Source organism: Lagenorhynchus albirostris, chromosome X (assembly GCF_949774975.1).
Source record: "Lagenorhynchus albirostris chromosome X, mLagAlb1.1, whole genome shotgun sequence".
In the NCBI taxonomy this organism is placed as follows: Eukaryota; Metazoa; Chordata; class Mammalia; order Artiodactyla; family Delphinidae; genus Lagenorhynchus; species Lagenorhynchus albirostris.
Window position 1 is genome coordinate 92,554,204 of NC_083116.1, and position 26,556 is coordinate 92,580,759.

Sequence of the window (26,556 nt, forward strand, 5' to 3'; positions counted from 1 at the left end):
TCTCTTCTCACCCTGCTCAGCCATGCTTGCCACCTTGATTGTCTCTGAATATGCAAAACACACTCCTGCATTAGGGCCTATTGCTTCTTTCTGCTCCCTAGATGTGGAACACTCTTATCACAAGTATCTTCAAGGCTCACTTCTGTCACTCAGGTCTTTATTCAAATATCCCCTTCCAGTGAAATCTTCCCTGATATTCCTATTTATAACTGCAACTCCTCTACCACCAGTCTCTAGTACTCTCCAGCTCTGGTTTCTAGTATATTTTTCCAGAGAACTAATCATAACATTACCTAATATTCTATATGTAATGCTTATTTACTGTCTGTTTACCTACATGAATTAACATTTTAAAAGTCTTAGAAAAAGAACTTATCTCAGTTTTATCAGTAATATAAAGCTAGCCAGCAATAAGTCAAATATTTCCTTAGAGCTAGTAAAAGTATAAGTAATTTGGCAATACGTATTCACAACATTTTTTTTAAATGCTCTTTGACCCTTCAGTTCTGCTTTGGAGCACCCGCTCCATGGAAACAATCCAAAATATAGGGAAACTATGAGGATAAATATTCAGAAGTAAAAAACTTTTTCTCCCACCAGAGTGAATACTCACCACTTAGCAAAGCACCTGATCTTAAGTAGGCAATATGTGCAGAAATGAACTAAGAAACATCACCATAAATTGCTTAAGATGCCACTGTAAATTAGCAGTGGGTTTTGGAGAGTTGTATGATCTATTTTCTTTATTTTTTTTAGAAATTTCTAACATTATCTGTGTAAATCTTATATGGAAAAGAAAATATACTCACATACATATAATACTGAGCCACAATGTAGTAATAACATTGTAGTACTATAAATGCTTATAAAAAGTTCCTCAAACTTTTATTTCTTCTTCTCTCAAAATGCATAAAATCAAATGAAGACAACTATTATGTGAGAAGCCAACAAGGCAGTCAGTCCTTCTATTACCTGAGTGGAGTTAGATAGTTGGTTTTTCCACGGCTCCTCTGCGCTGCTGGTCAGGTTTGTGCGGTTATGAGGTAGAGTGAGTGCGTTTCGCTGCAGGTAAGGCACGTTTCCATTACTTCCACTTCCTGTTATGTGATTATTGCCTATCAAAATAGTGTCTGTACTTCCCAGCGTTCTTGATGTGCTACAGGGAACATGGCCTGCAGAAAAGGGTCCATTGGCCAAAGGCTGCCCAGGGCAGGCAGGGCGGACTCCAGGCTGAGAGACGCTAGGCACTCTGGTCAGAGCAAGCTGTGGCTGCTGGCCAGAGACTGAGTTTGTAGGCAGTGATGAGTCAGCTGTTGGCCCATTAGGAATTCCAGTAGATCGTACCTGTGCAACTCCTGTCTGTCTCATCTGTCAAAAAACAAATGAAAAATAAATGCTGCCTGTGTGGTCCACAGGGGACAGAATCAGAATATGAAGAATATATAACCAGGTAATCTCTGATTTTACCCTAACATTTAATTTCTCTAGGTTAAAAAATACCTTTTCAAAACAAGAAATTGTTTCTTCACATTTAGATTAGCTTCCTCGGAAAAGCAAGAACCTACTTAATTTTTTAAGAAATATCCCTTTAGTAATGACAAAAGAATCCAGCTGAAAATTATGGAAAGGAAATCAAATTTACAGGTCTTTCCCCCATCACAAAATAGGGGACCTCAAAATTCCATTCTATCACATTTATATGCCAGATTCTCTGAGTTAAACAAGCTTGAAAGAACCCCACCTAAGTTTAGGATGTAGCTTGTTAAGTATTAAATAATATAAATAAAACTCATGCAGAATAACATGTAAATAATAAAATACTAAGTCATGTTCAAAATCAAATTTATTGCTGTTTTCTCCTAAAAATCTGTCCATTACTAGTATTTTAAGAAGCACAGATTATTCAATTCCACCAAATACTGGTGGAAAGTAGAAGTGGGCATGAACATACTCTAAAATGATGTTCCAGTCAATAGAAATATTCGAAATGGTAACAAATTTTAGGGGAAAAAAAATGCTATACACACTTGATGTTGCTGCATTAAGACAAACTGACTTTCCAGCTGTTCCAGCATCAGTTTCTGTGCTGGATTTAAATTATTTCTATTTGCACGGAGCTGTTCCAAGTGCTAGAAGAAGAAGAAAGGAGAATACAGTCAAAGACACATCTAAGAAACAAGCTCACTATTCTAAGCAACCTTTCCCTTGAAATGAGTAGGTAAAACTCAGAATGCTGTCTAGTCGAAGATACTGATTTCTGACCAATGACAATCAACCCCAAGATGAAGTCCTTTAAGAAGTTTGAGAAACCTCAGAAGGTTTACTGTAATGTGATCTTTGAGATAAATACGCATGAAATTCTACTCATCAGTAATTTTCAGGATTTACACAGAAAGTTCTTTGAGCTTAAAAATGCATTGTGGGGCTTCCCTGGTGGCGCAGTGGTTGAGAATCCGCCTGCTAATGCAGGGGACACGGGTTCGAGCCCTGGTCTGGGAGGATCCCACATGCCGCGGAGCAACTAAGCCCATGCGCCACAACTCCTGAGCCTGTGCGTCTGGAGCCTCTGCTCCGCAACAAAAGAGGCCACGACAGTGAGAGGCCCGCGCACCGTGATGAAGAGTGGCCCCCGCTCGCCGCAACTGGAGAAAGCCCTCGCACAGAAACGAAGACCCAACACAGCAAAAATAAATATAAAATAAATAAATTAATTTAAAAAAAATGCATTGTGAAAGAAGATATACAGACTGCCAACAAACACATGAAAGAATGTTCAACATCATTAATCATTAGAGAAATGCAAATCAAAACTACAATGAGATATCATCTCACACCAGTCAGAATGGCCATCATCAAAAAATCTACAAACAATAAATGCTGGAGAGGGTGTGGAGAAAAGGGAACACTCTTGCACTGCTGGTGGGAATGTGAATTGGTTCAGCCACTATGGAGAACAGTATGGAGGTTCCTTAAAAAACTACAAATAGAACTACCATATGACCCAGCAATCCCACTACTGGGCATATACCCTGAGAAAACCAAAATTCAAAAAGAGTCATGTACCAAAATGTTCACTGCAGCTCTATTTACAATAGCCCGGAGATGGAAACAACCTAAGTGCCCATCATCGGATGAATGGATAAAGAAGATGTGGCACATATATACAATGGAATATTACTCAGCCATAAAAAGAAACGAAATTGAGCTATTTGTAATGAGGTGGATAGACCTAGAGTCTGTCATACAGAGTGAAGTAAGTCAGAAAGAAAAAGACAAATACCGTATGCTAACAGATATATATGGAATTTAAGAAAAAAAAAAGTCATGAAGAACCTAGGGGTAAGGCAGGAATAAAGACGCAGACCTCCTAGAGAACGGACTTGAGGTTATGGGGAGGGGGAAGGGTGAGCTGTGACAGGGCGAGAGAGAGTCATGGGCATATACACACTAACAAACGTAGTAAGGTAGATAGCTAGTGGGAAGCAGCCGCATGGCACAGGGATATTGGCTCGGTGCTTTGTGACAGCCTGGAGGGGTGGGATAGGGAGGGTGGGAGGGAGGGAGACGCAAGAGGGAAGACATATGGGAACATATGTTTATGTATGACTGATTCACTTTGTTATAAAGCAGAAACTAACACACCACTGTAAAGCAATTATACCCCAATAAAGATGTTAAAAAAAAAATGCATTGTGACAAGTACACTCTAAGAAGCACTGTTTGGAATAGGAAAAGTCTGAAGACAATCTGACTGTCCAAAACTAGTGATCTGCCTAAGTAAAAGTATGAAACCTACGTAAAGAAACATGATGTAGTCATAAAAGAATAAGGAAGCTCTTTATACACTGACATGGAAAGGTCTGTAAAATATATTATTAACAGTATATATAGCATTCTATCATTTGTATAAAAAAGGGAGAAAAACAGTAATATATGAGAGAAAGAGGATGCGTATTTGCTTGTACATGCATGATATATCTCTGGAAAGACAAATAAGAAACTAATAACACTGGCTGTCTATTAGGAGGGGAACTGAGTGGGTAGGGGCAGGAATTAGATGGAGAATTTACTTTATATACCCTAAACTCATACTGAGGCAGTTTGAATCATGAGAATATATTTGGGGGGGTGCGGGGGGGAGTGGAAAAAAAAAGAATGAATTATCTCTATTACTCTGGTAAATGTGGGTTCATTTTACTTATGCGCCTATTTATTGAGTTTACTGCCATTCAACTTTAAGAATTAATAGTTAAAAAACTTAAAACTTAGTACCTCTACTCTTCTTTAATAGGAAAAACAATCTGTCAAAAGCATATCTTACATACCTGTAATTTCTGTGGTGTCAAACACCATGAATGACCTTGTTGCTGTACTGGAGGATGTGACACTGCATGGCCACTACTCCAATTATCAGAAGTATTCTGAGGAAAATTGATAAAAAAAAAAAATTAAAGAATATTTGGTTAAATCCATAGAGTTAACAATAATGACTAATGGAGGCCAAATGACTTTGAATTGGAATATTTACATATAAGAAAGATGTTATGACATTTAGTTCTTTTAAAAATACTTTTACATGCATAATAAATTTGGAAAATCATAAATTAAGAAAATATTGATTCTTTAATAAGCCACCCAAAAAGGCCCACCCCTAAACTATGGCCCAAATGGCTAACCTAAATACCACACTGTCCACTAGGTCCAACATTAAGTTTATTTCAATGTCAGTAGAAGGTGATGATGAAAAGTGTGTTGAGATCTTAACGGCAGGGAGATGAATAAAATGATTTGATGAATGCAAATTTATCCCTACTTTCTATATTTAATATGATGCTAAGAATTTGGGATAGAAAAACTCAAAACCTTTCACTCTTTGATGTCCACAGATTTAAAGTAAAGGACAGGAGATGTTCAAACTGCACAAGTTCAGGGCAGTTAGGAGTTTCTTTTTTGACTGGGATTTTTATATTTCTCTAAAATATATACCTTTGTTGGACTAGATGTTCTTTTCCTCTTGGCAGGACTGGACAGGTCATCTACTTGACTAGAAGGAATCATGTGTAGTGGCAAGGATTGCTGTGAAATTGGTGTTTGACTGAGGCCTAATACAGGTTCAGTATTTGGATGATGAGGTTTACATGCCTAAGAATCACAGAAGGAAGACAAAAATAGGGTTCTATATATTCTTAATTCATTCCTTCAAATTGTAAAACTTTACAAGCTGCATACTTTTCAAAGCTATGTGGACATCGCTGATGGCAATTATTGAAAATCAAAATCAAATGAATCATCAATGGAGGAATGTGTACCTTCCTTTGAAAAACTTGCTTTAAAAAATAAACCACTGCAGCATTACTTTAAGAAACCTCCTTCAAAATCATGAAAATGCACAAAGGTTCTAAACTGGCACCCCAAAATTTCTTCCCATATCAGAGGGAGTTTTAATTTGATCTAGATTCCCTTCACAATTAAATCAAGAGGCTTTTCATTAATGAAAGCCTCCTGTGCTTAGTAAAATACGCTTGACCACTACAGATTGAAAAGAACCCTTAAAGCTGGGCACCTGCAGAACATAACCCAACTTCTCACCTGCTGTGCTGTGTTCATGGCACCCTGCCTGGAGGTAAGCTCTGCGGGGATTGGTAGGCTCCACGCCTCCTCAATACTAGGAAGTAATTTAGTTTTATTCTGTAGACTACCTTGTGGAAGGTTACACAACTGAGCCTAGGAAAAATTATGTAAAAAGCAAATTTAACACAAGCCTAATTGAGTAAGAGCAAGTCCACTAAATCTTCCTAAATGCTATAACTAATTGTTTTTAAAAGAAAATAGATTCTTAATTTGGGGTTTCAGAAAGATACTAAGTATAATGAGGGAAACCGGAATATAAACCTTTGTGAGAATTAAAACAAAGCTGAGCTCTGTTTTCAGAGTTCTTATAGCTGTCTTCTCATGAAACTCCAAGCAAGAGTGAAAGACAATGTTTGTGTCCTTTTCTCTAAAATGCTATGACAACTTAAAAATGTAGACAGTACATAGAAAAAAATTATGTAAATTAATATGCATCAACAGAGTAAATGTGCAAAAGAGCATCTTTCAAAATACTGCATATCTTACTTAAAATGAAAAGTAAAATAATATTACAAGCTATGGTATGTTTACAAAATATGGAAACAAATTATAGACATCAAAACACAGCTAGACAAAATTCCCAGCCACCCTCCTCCTGCCTGAGTGTCATGGGGAAATATGTGCCTTTAAAAAACTGCCATTTAAACATTTTACCTGTAAATACTTAATTCGTGCTGCAAGTGCAGAGGTATTACTACAACTTTTGCTTCTGGTTGCATTTAAGTAGCATTTAATGGCATCCTGAGGCTGGTTGCAGGATTCGTAGAGTGTGCCTAGGTCCATCCAGGCTGCAGCATGGCCATGGTCCAACTGTACAGCACAAATATAGGCCTGTAAAGCATCCATAGGCTGATTTTGCTGCTGATATAGCACGCTGGAAAGAGATATTCAGAAAAAATAAGTTGACTAAGAAGAACTGCTTAGCTTCATAAAATGATATAAGCCATGAAGTACATTATATGTGATGCAACCATCTTTGTGTATCAATTATAATACCATTATTTTTATACAAAGTCTTACCCTATTGAACACCATGTATCTGCACTTGCTTCTGATTTATCAATAGACTGCCTGTAAGATATAAAGGCATCCTGAACTTTCCCAATACTTGAATAGCACCTGAGAGGGGAGGGAAAAATCAAGAAAATACGATTAATACTGATTGATTAATTAATTAATTTGCTGAATGGATGGACTATATGTCAAAGCAAATAAAAACCTAATAAGCTGACATATTTATGTGAATGTGTGTACATACATGACAACAATAATGTACATTATAATTAACCCTTCAATAAACTATATTATAGTCTATCTGATAGTGTTTATCAATACAGCATGCTTTAGAACCTATTAAAATAATTAAAGGCCATATCACTTCAATATTATAATACTGAGTTACGCACACTCACACACCCACTACTCTACTTATACAGCTTGATCTCTCGTTTTCTATAGAGTAAGAACATAGAGTTAAAAACCAAGAAAAACACTCTATGTTGGTAAGACTTGCTGAATCAGATTTCAATTCTCCTTTCTTAAATAATGAGGGCAAAAATTCTTTAATTCATACAAAATACAAACATAAATACTATCAAGCTAACTATCAAAAATAGTATAAAATAGAATTAAGTACAGTATTTTATGACTAGTAAGGGTAGCAAGGTATGATTAAAGTTTCAATGACCTGCCATTTTCTTAATGTAGATGTACCTGATGGATACACAGAACAGCAGCTGAAATTATAAATACAGAAATTATCTTTAGTGCTTGGCACTAAGGGAAAAAGAAAAGAACAAAATCCAGTTCGTCTTCAAGGAGCTTACAATTTAGTTGAGGACTGAAGACACATTATAATTGTCATGATGCCATATCAAATGGCTAGCACAGACAATAACTGGTCTGAGAATTTAGGGTAGACACACTACCGGGGTTTAGGAAAGACAAGAAAGGGAAGGGTAAGAGTAAAGGAACTGAATATGTGTAGATGCATACTGTTTAGATCAGTGATACCCATTACTAGCCAGTATATGGCAATTTGGCCAAGCAAACGAAATGGAAAAACAACATACACATACATACATAAATTTTCCATTAAACTAATATTTGTATTGTAATTGACTTATTTTGAAATACTATTGACTGAGTAAACAGCAAAAAAAAATTTAAACATCAAGTACTCCAAAAGTGTGGGAACCACTGATTCTGGCAGAGAAGGTAAGAAAAGGCATTTTGAAATGCTGCTTGAACAATGTGAGCAAAACTTAATATAAGATAGCACAGATACGAACAGTAGAGGATTTTAAATCCAACCCAAGAATACCCTGAAGTTTGTTCTTCTAACAAGGGGAATGGCATGATGAAAGTACTTTATAGGAATATTAATCTGCTAACAACATGTAGGGATAAACTGAAAGGAAAATAAGTTATGGACAGTAAAAAAGAAGGCAGTTATATTCACTGGTTTGGAATACGCCAAAATTAGGATGAAAGTAATGCAAGTAACAACAAAGAAAAAGACAGGAGAAACAATAAACCAAAAAACAGATAAAGACTTTGTGACAAACTGATTAGCTATTCATGGGGGTGGGGTTATAATTTAGTTTTTAAGCCTGATTAAATAGAGGGAAAAAAATGGTGATATCATTGGCAAAAATAAAGAAGGAGGAGCTGGTTCAGGGAAGAAAATGATGAATGAGATTTGAAATATGCTGATTTTGACATGAGGTGTGGACATTAAAATGGGAAATGTTAGGTAAAGAATGGGAGATGTGGTCCTGGTGTTTAATACCTTGAAGTGTAGCAATCTAGATTTGGAATTCATCCATATCAAAGAGAGGGTATAAGAACATAGGATACCGACGAAGGAGAGGTAAAACTAAGCCTAAGCAATCATTAATATTGTGGTTGGGGCAATATAAGAAAGGTGAGTGACTGAGACAGAGAAGGCAGTGTCACAGAGCAAACTGTTTTATGAGAAGGGAATTCAGGACAAGAGGGCATTAACAATGCCAAACAGGGACAGACACCACAAAGAAAGGGAATGCTTAACAGATAGTAGAAAACATGCTCTGTTTGTTGTTGTTAAATCAAAGCCAATCTCAGATTTATAGACAAATTTGCCTAACCGCTAGGAGGAATAAGCAGTAATTCCCAAAACCAATGTTTTCATACTTGATTCCTACAAAATGAAAGTAGGAAACCAATGTGCCCAAATACAGATGTCCCAATCCAACTGCCAAACACTTTTCCTCTAATAAAACTTAACTAGGTTCCCCTGAGACAGCGCTGTGTAATTGAGAAAGCACTGGGTGTTGAACCTAGGATCTAGTCCCTGCTCTGATATCAGTTACCTGCATGACTGTGACCTTGAACAAAACATTTTACTCCTCTGAGCTCACTTTCTAAAACATCTGCAAAATGACAAGGTTTACAGGGTGAACTAGGTGACCTCCTGGTCCTTCCCAGCTCTAACATTCTATAGTTCTGTGATAACACAGTCAATGATTAGTACCAGTTTAACAGCATTACCACATGACACTTTTGTTATGATATACACATGCCAAATGACAAATTCAATCTTCAACACAGACCTGAATGCAGAGGTAAGTAATAAAATGCCTCAGAAATATTAGGGTCATCAAATCCCAAAGTTGCTTACTGACACTTGAGATCTTCCTTCAGAGCTTTAATAACTTCTAAAATACAATTTATTTATAAAAATTTTCTCACAACGAAACAGATTTGAAGCAACACATTAGAAGTCAGCAAAAGAGGGTAAGAAAAGTAAACATCAAAGAAAAAAAATTTTAACAGTCCTCAGATAAGAAATAATGGACACCAACATGATAATCTTGAACCCCAAAATAAGTTAAATTGTAGTAAGTATCCTTTAATTGAGAAGTCAGTAAACTATAGTTGGAAAATTTTACCCAGAAAGATTCAAATAAAAGCATCTCAATGATTTAAAATGTAAAACCAGTTAATGCGGGGGGGGGGGGGGGGGGCCGGGGGGGAACCTCCTATGGAATAGTGCTCATTGAGCTGAAAATTACTAAGATAGTAATTTTTGCGAATTCCCTGGCGGTCCAGTGGTTAGGACTCAGCACTTTCACTGCCAGGGCTGGGATTCAATCCCTGGTCAGGGAACTGAGATCCCGCAAGTGGCACGGCCGGGAAAAAAAAAAAAAGTAATTTTTGATGTTTCGTTATGCATTAATTTTCCATGCCTAGAATTAAGAAAAAATTATATTAAAAAGACATCCACACTATTGTACTGTATTAAACTACTGATTTGTATCTTAGGTCAAAAGGAAAATACTTTCCAGTATACATTCCTTTTAATCTATATTAAAAGAAATTTTCATATATAAACATTAACACTAGAGGCAATGACTAGGCAAGGCCCTACTTCCCAGTACTAGACCTCCTTTCTGGTCACTGTATGAAACCTATTACTGCACAATACTAATAGTAGTAACAGAGCTAGCTCCAAATGCAAATGGTGTTCAGTTAGTTCATTTATTCCATTTACTGAATAGCCACTTTGCTAGGCAGACAGATACAAAGATGGTAATATCCAGTTTCTGCTCCCAAAGATCTTTAGTGAAAGAGACAATGTTTGGACTCTCAAGCTTTATTAATAAGCAACTCAATTTACATGATTTTACAAGCTTGGGAAGGAATCAGAAAATCCCTGCTAAAAACAGCAACTTTTCCACTCAACTCTTATTGTATATTATTATTATTTTTTGCGGTACGTGGGCCTCTCACTGTTGTGGCCTCTCCCGTTGCAGAGCACAGGCTCCGGACGCGCAGGCTCAGTGGCCATGGCTCACAGGCCTAGCCGCTCCGCGGCATGTGGGATTCTTCCGGACCGGGGCACGAACCGGTGTTCCCTGCACAGGCAGGCGGACTCTCAACCACTGCACCACCAGGGAAGCCCTTATTGTATATTATTAATGAATAATCAAAATTTTTTTAAAGAAGGAAACATCTTAATATTATTCCCTCTCATACAAATATACTTTGCTATATTTAAAGGAAAAAAATGAAACCATACAAAATACTAAAATTTAACATGACTATATGGCAAACTCACTTCAAGTAAAATACTATAGAAAATAGAGGAAAAAAGCTTAAAATTAAAACAAAATAGGATAATTTCCAAAGAATTCATAAAATTAAAACCTTTAGAATGGGAAGGTACCTAACAGATAATCTAACCCAGGGCTTCTCAACCTCAGCCAGGTAATTTTTTACTGTAGAGAGCTGTCCCACTAGATGCCAGTGGCACTCCCTATAGTTGTGATAACCAAAATGTCTCTACAGACATTATGAAATGTCCTCTATGGGGCAAAATAGCCCCACACCCCCGGCATTGAGAACCACCAATCTAATTCTCTAATCAATAGAAAACTGAAGCCTCAAAAGGTTTAACTGTACCATCCATGATTCCACAAATAGTAGCCTAGCCAAGACTTGAATCCAAGTATCTCAGCTCGTAGTCGAATGATCTTTCCACCATACTGCAAAAGCTAAAACCAATTAGGAACCAAAAAACAATCTGATAATGGTCCAAAAATATATTCTATCAGATACATATACATGAGGTATGTTTCAGATAATCAGTAAGCAAAATTCAGACATTCAAAGTACAAGAGAAGTTTATAGGCTTGCAAAAAACTATTTTCACTACATGTCACTTCTCCTTTCCAACAAATCCAATAATAATGTATCTACTTTCGACTGTGATTTGAGATCTATTAATGTCCATTCTAAGGTATATATCACTAATCAAAATGATAACTAGCAAAGTTCTACTGACTACTGGTAGTCAACAGGTAGAATGAAAAATTCTCTGTTCTATTAAACAGACATATAAAGAAAACACTAGAAATCAAAAGGAAAGGCATAAATAGTTGAATGAAAAATTACTATCTGCTATGACTTTTTAAAAACCAGCAATAATTTAAGTCAAATGAAAATTCAATAAGCAAAATAAGAAACGTCCTGATAGACCAGATGCTGCTGTAAGAAAACCACCACATTCAGAAGCTTTCTTTTATTTTTTAACTTCTAGAAATCTGTTATAAAAGACTTAAAAGAGAAAATACACTGATCAAGTTATTAGTAAACTAATATTTTAGATCATAGTTCAAAACCCTTAGCTGGAATAAACAAAAGCAAAGCCTAAGTATCTGATAAATCAGTCTTACCTTCCGAGGAAATACCAGGACTGGCCAGAATTAGGATCTGCTTCCAAGGACTTTTGGAGATATTGAATAGCATAGCTTTCCTTGGTGGCTTTATCTCCCAGGAGATCCACAGTATGATGCATCCAACCTATAGTAAGTGATTAAAAATATTTACCTAAATGAGTTAATTATTCTTCTATTTTAAAGAATACCAAGCAGAAAACAAACAAGTAAAAAATACTCTTTTCAGTAAATTTATTCATTTAGCTTGGCATACACATTCCCAAAATTTAGAACTGTCAATTCTGGCCTAAGAAAGTCTGTTTTTAAAGTACAGTCAAAGCTATGAAGAACTTTCATTCCAGAGAAATTAAAACAATTTTAAGCATTGACTTATCACTTAGTAGACTGCAAACTACAGTTCTTTTATTCTCTGATTTTTTTGTATTTGAAAAGATTCCAAGGTATAAAAGAATATAAAGATGTTAAATCTTATTCACTGTTCCGTGCAAAAATTTATGTGCATTTAAGAATCTCCAAGACACTATTAACCCAATGTTTATTTCCAAGGAGTAAATATAAGCTATATAATCAATGATAGTTCAGAGTAAAACACACACATACAATCCCACCTTATTGGCACTGGCTACATATTTTCACACCTTATAAAATAAAAACTATAAAGCATTTGACAATTTTTTAAAACCCCAAGGCTATAAGAAAAGTCCATTCAAATGGTGCAAATAAAAACGGTACAAAATGGGTAACACAAATGTTTAATAAATAAATTTAGATAGTGCATAATCTCATGTGGAATCTTAAAAAGTCGAATACACAGAAGCAGAGAGTTGAATGGTGGTTACCAGGAGCGGTAAGGTTGGGGAAATGGGGAGATATTGGTCAAGGTTACACAGTTGAAGTTATGTAGGATAAGTAAGTCTAGAGAACATACAGCATTACAACTGCAGTTATTAATACTGTAATATATACTGGAAACTTGCTAATATGAGAATAGATTTCAGGTGCTCCCACCACACAAAAACAAATGGTAACTATGTGAGGAGATGCATATGCTGACTAGCTTGACTGTAGTAATCATTTCACTATGTACAGGTGTATCAAAACATCATCTTGTACACCTTAAATACAACCGTTATGATAAATAAACAAACAAGCAAGCAAGCTGGCTATGGAAGTAATCAAAAGACTGGATCATGGACTAGTGTATTCTATACCTTCAAGGCACACAGGAATAATTTGATTTAATTTGCCAGGGAATCATATTTCAGTTGTGGATCAATTCAAGTGCATAAAATCAGCTGTTCTTTGTGTATAGTCCACAGTACATAAAATAAATAAGGACCTTTATTTTCTGGCATTTATTATAGTTGCTGTGCTCCAAAAGACATTTTAAAAGGACTGAGTTACCATGTTTTACAGAAATATAAGTCAATCACACATCTATTCATCTGTTCTTTCCTTACCTCTCCTACTATTACTAGTAAGAACAGGACCTACAGTAGCAGGCTCTAAAAGGAGTTGCTTAAGCAACAGTGACAAGAAAGTAGGAAGGATTGATGTGCAGGCATAAATTACACTCAATTAGGGGAAGTACCTTCCCTTTCAAAACCATGGAAAGTTTACCTATACACTCTGCAAAAGAAGACAGGTAATTCAAACGATTTCAATCCATTTCTTAAATTTAAAAGGTATATATGCATTTTTGCTATTGACACATTCTTCACTGCAGCTAATTAAAAAACAGCTTGTATTCAAATATTAGCTGAATGAGTAAGCTGTCTGAAGGCACCACTTTGCTCTTTTTACTGAAGAACTAACACAAAAGCTTTTTTGCTGTACTAATAAACTTGTTTTAATTTAAAGATACAAATTCACATTACTCAAACACTACATGTAATCATTAAAAACAAAACTTTACTATAATTTTTAAAAGTATGGATAACTCAAGGAAAATTCTAACCAGAGATTAAATTAAAAACAAAGCTAAAAATAAAACTTTTATATGAAAGCAATGTGTTTATTTTGTATAACCGATCACATAATATGCATTCATATCATGAAGATAAGTGATAAAGTCTAAGCTTAAATAATTTTAAAATTACATTAAAAATAGTCACATCATGAAAACATTCACATTACTACAACGGTGGCTAAAACTTAAGAGTCAATTATTTGCCCAGACCAAAACCAAATTTTAAAAAGCTGGGGTGGGGGGGGGAGGGAGAACCAAAAAAAACCCCCGAAATACCAAATGCAGACAAGAAACATGACTCAATAACCAAGCAACAAAATTAAGTGTTGGAGAATTCCATCATTATCTTCTTGGTGATAGTGACACATTATATCCAGACGACTACATGCTTTCATCTTCAACATTACAACAGAACTGCATGTGTAGAGAAACTATATATAGTGTTAGATGTTCCACAATTCTTACATAAAATGCTTTAGTTAATATTATCAACAGAGCTATGAAAGCAAGCTCACCAACCACTAAGAGACTTTAGGTAAATCACTTAACTTCATTGAGTACTAAGCATATCTGGCACAAAGAAAGTATTCAGTCCCCCTCACCCATGGGTTAAGTACCAGAGTATAATTTTGAGAATTTAAATGGATGAGTTGCACTAAAGAACTGTAATGAGATTGACTGTGAGATAGACAATGCTCGGCAGAAGGTGGAAACATGATGGGTTCAGATTAATTCTATCAACTCTGGGGAAAAGGAAAGAAAAGAAATAGGGTACATGAGCCACGTATTTACCATCTGTGACATGTAAAAAACATAAAGAGATGTACTTATAACACACTAAATGTATATTATTACATACCCAACTGTTGTAAGACAGTTGCTTTTACTTGTGCAGAAAGGTTTTCTGTCTGCAAAAGTTGTTCATAAGCTTCCTTTGCAGAATGATACTTCCTCTAAAGAGCAGGAAAAACAGATTTAAAGAAAATAAAATTAACATCTTTAAAGAACTAGCTCATATGTTAAGTTTTATATGATACTGATATTTTAGCGTATTTTAAAAAATCAACTGAAAGAGAAAAGTGCCTTACTGAATGTTTCTCTAACTCTAGACAGCTGGGGTTAATAGACCATGTTTCAGAGTATCTAACACCAGTAAAACATTCAATATAACAAAGTATCATTAAAACATGACCTTTAAGAATTTGTCAAATCTCAATAATTAAAAAAAATCATCTCAACCTATTTAATAACATAAATGATTTCAACTTTACTTAATAACACTAATGAAACCAGAAAAGTATTCCACTTCCAAGTGCATCATCTGTCTGCCTAGAAATACCAAGTTCCGAAGCAACTTAACAGGAACAATAGAGCACGTCAAAAATGCTTTAAAAAAACTAAGTACAAAAGTAGTTGAAACCTAAGTTTAAAAGATATAGATACTGGTATATAAAATATCCTATGAAAAATTTTAGAATACATATATGATTTTGAAGACAACAAACCTCCCATAATTATAGTCTAATAATGTTTGCAATATTTAAGATTCCTTGGGCAAAACTCTAAATGAAACCATTTACCCACAGTTCTCATTCCAGAAGTACTAATATGACTGAAACCCATTATTGCTACAATCCTAAAACTTAAGACAAAACCTCCCCACCACCCCCCACAAAAAGGGGAAAAGCCAACAAAAGAAAACCTCATAAATACTATCTTTAAAAAATACTTGGCAGAACAATGAAGTGGCTTTCATTCATATCACTGACAGTACACAGCTGCCTGAGCAAACAAATCTTTCTCCCCCAAAACATAGGTAGAAACACGAAACTAGCTGTGTGAGCCTCAGGCAAATCACTTGAGCTATGATTCAACATCCATAAAACAGATGTAGTGCCTGATCTTTCTATCTAGAGTTGTTCTAAGGATCAAACGAGATTAAAAAATAGCTATGAAAACAAATAAGGAGCTCTATGAATGCAGTATGTCAACATGAGGAAGATTTGAAAGAACTGTCCATTGAGATTAACAGTAGTTATTACATAAACTTTTATTCATCAAGTAAATGAGTTCCCTTTAAACATTAATCTGGTCTGAAAAAGTGAATTAGACAATTAATGAAGGATAAGGATCAAGTTATTCAACTCAATTCCTTCAACTGGTAAATATTTGTTGAATACCTAATACATAACAGGAACTGCTGGGACTACAGTATAGTCAAGAATACAGATATAAAAACAAATAAAACATACTGTACTGTTAAAAAAAAACATACTGTACTGTGTACAATAACAGTATGATATTTCCCAGAGGAAGAAAGAGCATGTGGTAAATTTAGAGTACTAGCACACTGGGCAGAAAATGCAGAGACAAGCAGACAACTTCACAAAGACCTTCCTAAACCAAGTTAAAAGACTACAGACTGTATCCTAAGACAATGGGGTACCACTGAAATGAGTTCAAGCAATATGATCAAATTTATATTTTAGAAAGAGCCCTTTGTGGAATTACCTCAACAAATGCTAAAACATACTTCCAAACACTAGTAATAATAATAAAACCAACATACTTGAAAAGCTGGTTGCATCGTATTGAGAAACATGAAGTTTGATTTCTACCTCCTATTATATACAAAAAACTGGCATCCACATTAAAGACCTAAATATGAAATGTAAAAGTATAAAACTAAGAGAAGAAAATGAAGGAGAGTATTTCTTTGAGATGTGAAAGAATTTATTCAACTTGGCCAAAATGGCACAAATAAGGAGGAGTAGTAAGGATCTGACTTGAAACACATAAGCAGAAAAATAGGCAATGGACATAAAAACCAACACATAAAAGGTGAAAAACATGTGAAGAAGTGTACACCTCTAGCAATCAGAAAATGCAAGTTTAAATGATATATTACCTTCTACCCATCAGATTGGCAAACATAAAGTTGGGTAGTTCTTAGTATTGTGGGGATGTGAGTAAAGGAAAATGCTCATGCCTTGCCTGAAGGGAATTTACTCATGAAATTAGGTATGCAAATATGCTCCAATCTAACAATCTCACTCTTGGGATATATATACCAAAGGAACCTTCCCAGAGGTAATGTTGTAAATGGTACTATTTGTAGTACCAAGGAGATGGACAACCTAGGTCTATGTCACTAGGTGAGTGGAAATATAAAATATGATGGATGCTTACAGCAGAACATTAAGTAGCAACTATAAATAGTATATAAAAGCAACATGGGTTTATCTGTAAAGGTGTTTAGTATAAAGTTAGTATAAAGTTTTGTCTCTGGTAATGCTGAAGTAACAACACTTCAGACAGCTTTAAATTCTGGATAAAATATAAAAGTTAACTATCAGAAAGTACTGAAAAGAAACCAAAATCAGGCAAAAACAGAGAAGCTAATACTTAGAAGAAGGGAATGGCACTGGTTTAGTAACCCCATTTTTCTAGCATTTTCACCTGAAGGCAGGCCCCAACTGGTATCTGGTTGGCTACAACTCAAACAGAAATCAGCAATCTTACTAGCTTGAAGAATCTGAGGACAGACTTTGTAGCTATCACAAGAGCTGGAAGTGAGGGGAGAAGAAACACCAGAAAGGAGAGGGAGAGAAAGAACAACAAATTCTGCAGTTAAACTGCTCAAATCCCTGGTTGACCACTGAACTATGCATGAACACAACAGATGTTCAGCAGCCTAAAAGAACTAAAGGAAGAGATTTAGCTGTTGCCAACCACAGGGATGACAAAGTTTCGTGAGTGACTTGGGCAAAGTTAACTGGCTAATAAAACAAAAATATCATCTTCAGAAAAATATAACAAAATCACTCTCCACAACGTATTATTCATGATACCCAGAATAAAATTACCAGACTTGTAAGAATCAGGAAATTTTTACTCATGTTGAAAACAATAGGAAATTAATGAAACCCAGCCATGAAATGACTCAGATGTTGAAATTGCAAATAATTTTAAAGCAGCTATTTTAACAATGTTCACAGATGAAAAGGAAAACATAATCATAAGGAATGAATGGACCAAAAATCAGAGCACGTAAAGAGAAATTAAAAGAGAAACACAAGGAAATTCTAGAACTGAAAAATACTAATTTGAAATTTAAAAAAAAAGTTACTGGAAGGACTGAATAGCAGATTAAAGACTTAATTGGAGTCCAAGAAGGAGAAGAGAGAAAGAATGGGGCAGAAAAAATATTGACAATGGCCGAGAACTTTACAGAAGTGATGACATCAAAATCCCATATCCAAAAGACTAAAAAAACCACAAGTAGTATAAATATAAAGGAAAAACCAATACCTAACTACATCATAGTCGCATACTTAAGAACCAAATGTAATGAGAAGAACCTTGAAAGCAGCCAGAGAAAAACGACAAAATACAAAGGAAACAATAAGAATGACAGCCAACTTTATGTAACCATATCAGTAATTGAATTAAATATAAATGGACTAGATATTCAAACAACAGAGACTGCCAGACAGATTTACAAAAGTGAAAGAAAGCCAAAACCACAGTACTTGTAAGATATGCACTTTTTCATATAAGGATTCAAACAGGCTGAAATAAAAGGATGGGAAAAGATACCATGTAAACTGTAAGTATTAGAAAGCTGAAGTGACTAGATTCAGATCAGATTAAGAAGGCTTTGAGGCAAAGAGTATATTACCAGAGAGAAAGAGGAATGTTTCATAATGATAAAGGACATATCAGGATGAGATAACAATAACAAGGCTTCTAAATAAATGAAGACTGTACAGAATTAACACTGATAAAATACAATTAATCTACGTAATTTATTCCAATTTCACCAACTGTCCCACATATATCCTTTTTCTGGTCCAGGATCTAACTTAAAATCCCATGCTGTGTTAAATTAGCATGTCTCTTTACCATCCTCTAATCTGGGACAGATTCTCAGTCTCTGACTTTCATTACCTTGACACTTAAAGCAGCGGTCCCCAACCTTTTTGGCACCAGGGACCGTTTTTGTGGAAGACAATTTTTCCACAGACTGGGGGTGGGGGTGGGTGGGTGGGTGGGGTGTGTTCCCAGGAGGTAATGCGAGCCATGGGGGGGGGGGTTCAGGCGGTAATGCCAGCAATGGGGGAGATGCAGATGAAGCTTCGCTCACTCGCCCTGCGGCTCACCTCCTGCTGTGCGGCCCAGTTCCTAATAGGGGTTGGGGCCCCCTGACTTAAAGTACTAGCTAATTATTTTGAAGAATGGCCCTTTCAAATTAGTAAGCACCTTGTGGAAAGATATTCAACATTCCTCATATATTAATTAATTAAAATTCTACAGTAAGAAAAAGGTGACCCCTTTCCCTGTTTATTTATTCAATTATTCATTTATAGCAATATGAATATATTTTATTCTATATCTTATATACCATTATTATAATTGTTTCTAAACTTGTGTCAGATTTGGTGATTAGCAACCCCATTTCCCTCAAGTTGGCTTCTTTATCTTTCCACATGCCCATCATTTTCTAAGCACTTCCTTACTTTTTGGCACCATGAAATGTTCCAGGGATCATCTAGTAGTTTCTCTGCCTAAGCCCTGGAATTACCCACTTCTCCCCAAGAATTCCTGATTCCTTTTATTGAAGAATTGGATTTAGAAACAAAGATCTGGGTGCTAGTACATTCACTGCTGCCAAGGTGGGTCACTGCTTCTAGGCCCTTGCAGCAAACAGCTAGGAAATATATTAATGTATACATACATTATGTATACATTACATTATATGTAATGTATGTATATACATACATTATATGTAATGTATGTGTATACACACATTATATGTATGTATACAGATACATACACACACACACACACACACACACACACACACACACACACACTCTCTCTCACGTCTCTATTTCTATCCAACTCTCTATTTCCATAAATAACCTATGTTCATAGTGATCCCTCCAATTCTAATCCAACAACACAGAATTCAGTCTAGCCTTTCTTCTTTTCTTACTTGTAAGTTCTCTGACACTGAAAATCTGGTCATTATCCACAATACATTTACTTAATTGTTTACCCCTAATATTTACATAAAATAGTTGCAGAATTTCTATCCGTATCCCTGTGAGAAAGTAACTGTAGTGGAAGATTTGTTTACAGTTCTTTTGTCTCTAGCTTTACACTATAGAGTCAAAATACTATTCTCCAAAGTTATTTAGCTTAGTTCTTTTCATCCCTACCCCTCAGTATACTTATGTTATTCATTTGTAATACAGTTAGGTTAATTTGTTACTGTTCATTCTATTTTGGGCTAACTCACATTCTGGTTGGTCTTAATTATTCAATGAATTTTGGGGTGGGTATGTGAAACATAACCAGGTTCTAGGAGTTAGAGCTACATAAAAAGTATACTCAAAGTAAGTTCTACTCCCTACTACCCCATTCACAACCATTCCTGGGTAGGTAACCAACCTCACTTGTTTCTGGTTTATCCATTTTCAGTATTACCTGTGCACAAGTGGGACGTGTATCTTGCTTTGCACATACATAGTTTCTTTCACAAAGGGTAGCATATTATACTTTTATACTTCACATTTTTTCCACCTAACAGTATATCCTGGAAATCATTCCATATAGTGATTTACCTAGGTCTTCCTCATTCTTCTCTAATGCTGCATGGCACTCCACTGCCTGAATGTACCATGATTTATATGTACAACCATTCTCCTATGTATGGACATTTAGGTTGTTTCCGATGTTTTGCAATCACAAACAGTGCTCCAAAAGATATCTTTGTGCCTATATATTTTTATATTTCTGGAGGTATATTTTCAAGGTAGATTCCTAGATTTGGGATTGTTGAGTCAAAAGGTTAAGTGTATATAGAGTTTTGCTAGATTACTGCATGTAGTTTTGTTAGATTATTTTGTTCCAGATGGGGTGTACCAGTTTGCATTATCACAATGCATGAGAGTGCCTGTTTCGCTACCATAGCCACTTACACTTTTCACCAATCTGACAGGTAAGAAACTGTATTTCAGTGTGCTTTAATTTGCATTTCTTTAACTGGGTGTGTTTGAACACTTTTTCACATGCTTAAGGGCTGTTGTATCTTTTTTGGAAAGTGTCTGCTCATGTCATTCTTCCCAGTTTCCTAATGGGTCTTGTTCATTGTCTGTCAAATTTTAAGTTTGTTATATATCAGGGGTATTAGCCCTTTGTGCTATACGTTGTAAACATTTTCTCCCAGTTTCATAGGTGTCCTTTGAATGTATGGTTTTTTTGTTTTGTTTTTTTGCCATGCAGAAATTATTTTTATGTTGCTCAAACTGATTGGTCATTCTTTTTATTGCCTCTGAACTTTGAGCCATAGTTTAAAAAGCCTTTTTCCTACATCAAAGTTGAAGAAGAATTAATGTTTCTTCTAGTACTTGTACAATATCAATGTTTACATTTTGATCCTAATTCATCTGTAGTAGTTTATTCTTGTGAATAGTTTGTGTTACGGGTCTAATTTTATCTTTTTCCAAATGGCTACCTTATTGTCCCAGAACCATGTATGAATAAATCTACCTTAGCTAAAGGAATGTAAGATATTACCTTTATCATATACTCAATTTCTCTATGTACACTGGATCTATTCCTGGCCTTTCTATGATATTTCACTGGTCTATTTGTCTAGTCACATGCCAGTACAATACTTTTAATCATATAGGCTTCCTTGTAATATTTTAATATCTAGTAGGGTTAATATAATCCATACAATCCCTACCATCACCACCAGTGTTATTCTGGCTATCCCAGAATGTTTTTCCATATCAACTTACCTAATTGCTTTAAAAAGTTTATTAGTAATTTTTACTGATGTTGTATTACATTTAAAAACCTAAATTCCCATGAACATCTTTATACTATTGAGTCATAGTATCTCTTTTAAGTTTATTGTTAAGTATTTAATCACTTTGCTGTTATTATAAATGGCAATATTTTCTAACTGTGTGCTCTCTAATTATTGTTGCTGAAAGCTATTAATTTCTGTATGTGCCTCTAATTGATTTTTCTTGTCTAACTGCATTGGTTAATACCTACAGTACAATAATGAGGAGTAATGAAGACAGAGGACATCCTGTGCCCTGCTCCTGATTTTTGTGAAAATGTCTCTAGTGTTTCCCTTTAAATAAGATACTGACTTTGGAATTAAAGTACATGAATTTTATCATGATAGGAAAGTAACCCTTAATACCTATGTCCAAGAGTAATTTTAGTTGGGAATGGGTATTGAGTTTATCAAAGGCTTCTTCAGCATCTATGATGATAGTGACTTGTTTTTACCTTTAGCTCTATTATTATGATGCATGATATTAATAGATTTCCTAATATTCAATCAGCCTTGTATTCCCAGAATGAATACCACTTGGTCATAGTATATTATTTGCTTAATGAGGTAACAGATTGTTTGCTAATATTTTACTTAGTATTTTTATACCAATATTCATCAGTGATAATAGTTTGTATATTGATTCTTTTTTGTACTGTCTTTATCAGGTTTAGGCATCAATGTTACACTTGTTTCAAAAAGGAATGGGAGGAAACAGTATGTCAGTTCCTCAAAAATTTTAACAGAATTACCACATGACCCAGTAATTCCACTTCTGGGGGTATATATCCAAAAAAAATGGAAAGCTGGGACAAAAACAAATATTTGCACACTCATGTTCACAGCAGCATTATTCACAACAGGCAAAAGTTGGAAGCCACACGAGTGTCCACTGACAGATGAGTGGATAAACCAAATGTGGTGTATACATACAATGAAATATTATTCAGCCTTTAAAAGGAATGGAATTCTGGCACACGCTACAATATATACAAACCTTAAAGATATTATGCTAAGAGAAATAAGCCAGACACAAAAAGACAAATACTGTATCATTCCACTTACATGAGGTACCTAGAATAGTCAAACTCATAGAGACAAAAAGTAGAATAGTGGTTGCCAGGGGCTGGGGGGAGGGAGGAATGAGGAGTTATTCTTTAATGGGTACAGAGTTTCAGCTTGGGATGATGAAAAAGTTCTGGAGATGGATGGTGGTGATAGTTGCACAATAATGCGAATGTACTTAATGCCACTGAATTGTATACTTAATAAATAGCTAAAATGGTAAAGTTAATGTCAGGTATATTTTACAATTAAATAAAAAAGAAGACACCAAAGAACTGTGGCCTGTAGTTAATGTTTAGAAGCAGATTTTTTGTTTCCATTATATTGTAAAAATATGCTATAGAATCAGTAAGTGGAGAAAGGACTTTAATTATTATCAAACACATAAGTCTCTCAAGGTCAGATTAAAGGCTGTTATAAGCCCCCTATCCCTCTCAAAAAAAGGAAAAGAAATGAGAAAGTTTCTCTCCATTTCTAGTGGTCTGGCATAATCTATAGAGTGCTAGAATTATCTGGTATTTAAAGGCTTGGTAGAATTCCCCTGTAAAACCATCTGGGCATGGTACTTTCTCTGTAGGGCATTACTTAATTTTCTGTTTCTTTTTATGAAAATTGGCTTTTTATAACTTTCCTAACTCTAATGAGGTCAATTTCTCTAATCTGTATTTCCCTGGGAAACAGTCCACTTTAAGTTTTCAAATTCATTTGCATACACGTCTGCTAAGCTGTACTTGTATGACTGTACTAATTTCTTCTGTTTCCATGGTTATCTTACTTTATGTATCTGTGCTTTCTCTCTCATTTATCCTCCTGATCAAGTTAGTTTGTGGTTTATCTATTTTGTTAATTTTTTTCAGAATATAAGGTTTTGACCTATTAATTAGATCTACTGTTTTTCTCTCCTTTTCACACTATTTATTTCTTTCAAAAAAAAATCTTTCTTCCTCACAATATTGTTTTCCTTACCATGATTTTTGTTTGTTTTGTTAACATATTTCTTCACACTGAACTAATCTTGAATTCATGGAATAAACCCTAGGTAATCATGACATACTTACTGCATCTTTAAATGTCAGCTGGAATTTATTTTTCTTTATTTAGAATTTTTGGATTTGTACAATATGCATAAATGAAACCAGTCTACAGTGTTTCAGTAATAAACTACTGCTAGTTAGAAGACAATGTTAAAAATGAAACTAGTAATTCTTATCAACAGTGTTATTCATAATAACATTATTTGTAACTATCTCTCAAGGGAGAATAGTTAAATTAGCTACAGTACATCTCTGCAAAGGGATATATTATAATACAGCTCTACATGTACTGATAGGGAATGATTTCCAAAATATAATATTAAGTTAAAAAAACCAATTTAAAGAAGATCAAGAGAGAACATATATAATGGGTGATTATTTCAATAAAATAAAGAAAAGCAAATATATGTGCAAGCATATATATGGATTTGCTTATATATACACTGAGATTCTCTGGAAGGATATAAAACACACTGCTTATGTGGTTGGTGGCTTTCGGGAGGGGAATAGGTGGCCAGGGAAAAGGAGGGAGGAGGATACTACACTGTATTCTTGCAGGCACTTTCATTTTGTATTATCTACTCAAAAATAAGTAACACTGTAATAACAAAATTAAAAGGGAGAAATCCTTTACCTTTAATCTTTAAAGGTTATTTAGAATTTAGATGGTGACTTGTTCAAGTTATTTCATTAAAATCAAGAAAAAGAAATGAAGGCCAGTTAATACTATTATTACTGTTAGGGAAAAAAATGGTTCTGTGGGTCTCAGCTAATAAAATGGGAAAGGTAAATTAAATAATTGATATAAATATCCAATAATTCATAATATATTTACTTGGAGATATGACATTATACAGAGAAACAAAATTATCTTTATTTAGATAATCTAAGAATGGGTGTGGGTGAGTTGACATGACATCTCATTAAAATTACCCAAACCTAAACAGAACTACCATATGATCCAGCAATCCCACTTCTGGGTACAGGTATATTACCAAAGGAAACAAAACCATTATCTTGATGAGATATCTGTACTCCTATGTTCACTGCAGGATTATTCACAAGAGCCAAGAATGGAAACAACCTAAGGGTCTGTCTCCAGATGGATCAAGAAAATGTGGTATATAAATACAATGGAATGATATTTCAGCCTTAAAAAAAGAAGGAAATCCTGTCGTTTGTGACAACCTAGGTAAACCTGGAAGGAATTATGCTAAGTGAAATAAACCAGACAGAGAAAGACACATACTATATGATATCACTTATATGTGGATTCTTTTTAAAAAGGGGTGGGGGTGGGGAGTTAAACTCATAGAAAAGACAGTAGAAAGGGTTGCCAGGGGGTGGAGTGGAAGAAATAGGGAAAGGTTGGTAAAAGGGTACAAACTTCCAGTTACAAGACAAATAAGGTCTGAGGATCTAACATATAATATGATGACTATAGTTGATAACACTGTATTGTACAATTGAAGTTTGTTACGACAATCAAACTTAATTGTTCTCACTGCCCCCACTTTAGAGATGTGAGGGGATGGGCATGTTAATTAACTCAGTGCGGGAAATCATACATATATCAAATAATCACATTGTATACTTTGTAGGTAAGCCTTTTGTTTCCCTTAATTTTTCACCTGAAAATAAAAATCCTTGTTATAAGCACTGGAGTAGAGATTTTTCAATCCTTTCATATGCTTACAGTGTCATCTTCCTGTCATCTAATAATTATATACTCTGCCTAGCACAAACTTTGTTCTTTTTGTTTTGCTTAATCTTAATGGGCACTAAAATTTATCAAATGAAAGAATCAGTGGGGGGAGGGGTCCTGTACCCACATTACCTTCACGAAATAAAAAAAAATAACACCAACAGACAACTTCTCATCAGAAACAATGAAAACCAAAAGACAATGGAATGTAAATTTTAAAGTGGTCAAATAAAAATAATCAAATAGAATTCCATCTCAAGCGAAAAACATTCATTAAAAAGAAAGGCGAGATAACATCTGCTTTACCTAATGACAGACCAGGGAAATCTCACTAAGAACTAGAAAAGCTGGGAAAAAATCAGAGCTCATCCTTTTGAAGACAGCAGAGATCTCCTGAGGTAATGAAAACAGAAGGAGTTAAGACTCCAGGGAAAGAACTTTGGAGAGGAAGCTTATTTCTATAGCTGCTTTCACCCTGGGGCCTTTACTGATTTGGCAAAAATCAGCAGTTGGCAGGAGGCTGGGATTAGCGTTGGCAGGTAAAGACTCTGATCCACAATATGAATGTAATTCTCAAATGCATCCTCTCAAGGTGGATAAAGTCCCTAGATTAGTAGAGTATCCAAACCTGAGTGTGCATCAATTCTGAGTCAGTGGATGTGCGCGCATGTGTGCGTGCGAGTACGCACAGGGGCGGGAAGGGTAGGCGGGCGCACAGATGGAGGTGTCCAGGAAACAGATGTTAATTGTTTAGACCACCCCATGGTGGCTCTGAAACAAAACAGACCTTAGAAATTATGTAGAAATATAACAGTATTTTTTCCCTAAAAAGCTGTTATAAAAATTGTTTTTTTGGGTAAACTATGATTACCTAATATTTAGCCTCATACCAACTTATGCCTGGTTTTCCATACCACTGCCTACCTAGACTAAATGTCTATGTTTTATGTCCTTTACCATATAACTAAGCAAAATTTGCCATACAAAAAAATAAAATGTTCTAAAATTAAACTAAAAAAGTTTTTTAAATACAGCAGCCATAAAAGTAATGGTAATGACATCAAGCGGTT

At 35.1% G+C, this 26,556-nt stretch overlaps 1 protein-coding gene across 9 annotated transcripts in view; it reads right to left on the reverse strand.

Moving 5' to 3' along the window:
- KDM6A (lysine demethylase 6A) overlaps positions 1–26,556 on the reverse strand; it is a 209,390-nt gene that overhangs the window by 46,939 nt on the left and 135,895 nt on the right. The window contains exons 9-17 of one of the 9 annotated variants that reach the window (XM_060137958.1): positions 14,681–14,774; positions 11,850–11,976; positions 6,652–6,750; positions 6,286–6,505; positions 5,590–5,724; positions 4,987–5,142; positions 4,326–4,421; positions 2,028–2,129; positions 973–1,368 (exon numbers count right to left, since the gene is read on the reverse strand). In XM_060137958.1, coding sequence (XP_059993941.1) covers positions 973–1,368; positions 2,028–2,129; positions 4,326–4,421; positions 4,987–5,142; positions 5,590–5,724; positions 6,286–6,505; positions 6,652–6,750; positions 11,850–11,976; positions 14,681–14,774 — 1,425 coding nt within the window. Of the gene's footprint in view, positions 1–972; positions 1,369–2,027; positions 2,130–4,325; positions 4,422–4,986; positions 5,143–5,589; positions 5,725–6,285; positions 6,506–6,651; positions 6,751–11,849; positions 11,977–14,680; positions 14,775–26,114; positions 26,255–26,556 lie in introns of those variants that run through there. The other 8 variants (XM_060137957.1, XM_060137950.1, XM_060137951.1 and 5 more) reach the window with 8 other exon arrangements.